Raw genomic sequence first — 1901 nt, forward strand, 5'->3', positions numbered from 1 at the left:
CCGCTGCTTGCACCCCCCCTGCCGCCTGCCTGCCGCCCTGCAGCCCATGCTGCTGCCGCGTCCCCTGCAACCTGCAACCTGTCCCTTATGCCTCCCCGCCCCTCGCCCGCCTCACCTCCCCGCCCCCGCCCCTACCCCCTGCCTGCCTTGCCCGCAGCCACCCTGCCGCCGCTCACAAACGTGCTGGGACCTCTGGAGGCGGACCTTCTGGTGGAGGACTACTTCATCAGGTGGGGGTGGGGTGGGGTGGGGTGGGGTGTGGTTGTTGTTTCTTGTGTGTATTTGTGTCGTGTGTGGCATGCGTGTTTTGTTGTTGTTGTATATGTGTGTGTGTGTGTGTGTGTGTGTTGATTTGGGCAGAGGCACCGTGTGGGTGGATACGGCGCTGGTAGTGTGATGCCTGAGGACTGCTCCGTCGGGTGTGGGGCGGGAAGACAGGCGGTTCGGACAGTCGCGGCGGTGTTTTCTGCATGCGCGCCCCGCCGCTCCGCTGCCGACCCCCCTGTGCCGCCTGCCGCTCCGGTCTGACCTCCGCCTGCCCCTCTGCCCGGCCTTGCCCCGTCTTGCCTTGCCCCGCCCCGCCCCCCCTGCAGCTGGCTGCCCACCAACTCCTCCTCTGGAGAGCTGTGCCAGATGACCAGCGCGGGGGAGCTGCCAGAAGCATTCCTGCTGGTGAGCGGCTGTTCTGCGGTGGCTGGCTGGCTGACTGGCTGCACTGGGCTGGGCTGGCTGGCTGGCAGCCGTTTTCGAGGCGCCGCCGCCGCTCTGTCCTGCTCCTGCTGCTCTGCACGCTCCGCTGCCATGGCCCCGCCCTCCTCCTGCCACCTGGGCGCCCGCCCGCTGCGCCACGCCCGCCCGCGTGCACTGCCCGCTGCCCGCCTTCCTGCCTGCCACCTGCCCTGACACACTGCCATTGCTGTACCGCGTGCCCCAAGCACTCCGCTGCCTGCCCTGCCCACCCTGTGCGGCACGTGCCTCAAGCACTCCGTCACCTGCCCTCCCCACCCACGCCGCCCCACAGGGAGACTTCCAGGATTTGGTGGGCTATGAGGAGGACTGCACGCCAGAGACGCTGCCAGAGGTGGGCGGCGGCGAGCTGGTGGCCTTCTGAAGCGCAAGCGCAAGCTCCTTCCCCAACCTAGCCCCGCCAGCGCGGCCCCGTTTGTTGTGGCCGGCCCGGCCTCCTAGGCAGCACACGCAGCCGCCAGCCAGCAAACACAGTAGCGAAGCGAACAGCAGCACCGTAGTCAGCAGCAGCACCAAGCAGCAGCATCAGCTTACCTACCTAGGCAGGGAACCCAATCCGCCCTGACGACTCGGCGGCGGCGGGAGCTGGATGGACGGATGGGCGGCGGCGTGTTGCGCATTTTGGGCCGGCCCGGCCTTGGCCGGAGACCCTCGGCCCATGCACAGCCTGCCCCCTGAAGCTTCCATAATGCTCCCGACCCGCCTTTACTCAGATTCCAGCCCCGGTGCCAATTGCACCACCACACTGCCCCAATCCCCCTGCATCCTGTCCCCACATCTGTCCCAGGCGCCTGCCCACGCCGCCGCCACCGGCTGCCATCGTGGCCGCCTGCCTTCACACCCCACCCTACCGTACACCGCTCGCTAGCAGCTGTGCAGAGGTTCCGTCTTGTGCTCTATCTTCTCTACTCCTCCCAACCCCAACCCACTCCCAACCCGCCGAGCACTGGGCAGCCATGTGGTGGCTCCCCGCCTCCCCACACGACTCTGCCCTGCCTCTTTCGTTCCCTCCCCACCCCCAATGTGCTTTGTCTTGTTTTGGCAGCCTCCAGGCTGCTGCTCTCCTTCAGCACACCACCACGTTTCTTGCTTGCGCTCCATCCTCACCATCGGTCTGTGCATGCCCTTTGCCCCACCTCCCTGCCAGCGCCAGC

At 67.4% G+C, this 1901-nt stretch overlaps 1 protein-coding gene across 1 annotated transcript in view; it reads left to right on the forward strand.

Moving 5' to 3' along the window:
- Positions 1–1111, forward strand: part of CHLNCDRAFT_136287 (hypothetical protein) — a gene marked incomplete at both ends in the record, with an annotated part of 2197 nt that extends 1086 nt beyond the window's left edge. Inside the window, 3 exons of the mRNA XM_005845657.1 lie at positions 158–230; positions 594–672; positions 1022–1111. Coding sequence (XP_005845719.1) covers positions 158–230; positions 594–672; positions 1022–1111 — 242 coding nt within the window. The remainder of the gene's footprint in view (positions 1–157; positions 231–593; positions 673–1021) is intronic.
- Positions 1112–1901: the final 790 nt, after the last annotated feature.

This window comes from Chlorella variabilis, assembly GCF_000147415.1.
Source record: "Chlorella variabilis unplaced genomic scaffold CHLNCscaffold_16, whole genome shotgun sequence".
In the NCBI taxonomy this organism is placed as follows: Eukaryota; Viridiplantae; Chlorophyta; class Trebouxiophyceae; order Chlorellales; family Chlorellaceae; genus Chlorella; species Chlorella variabilis.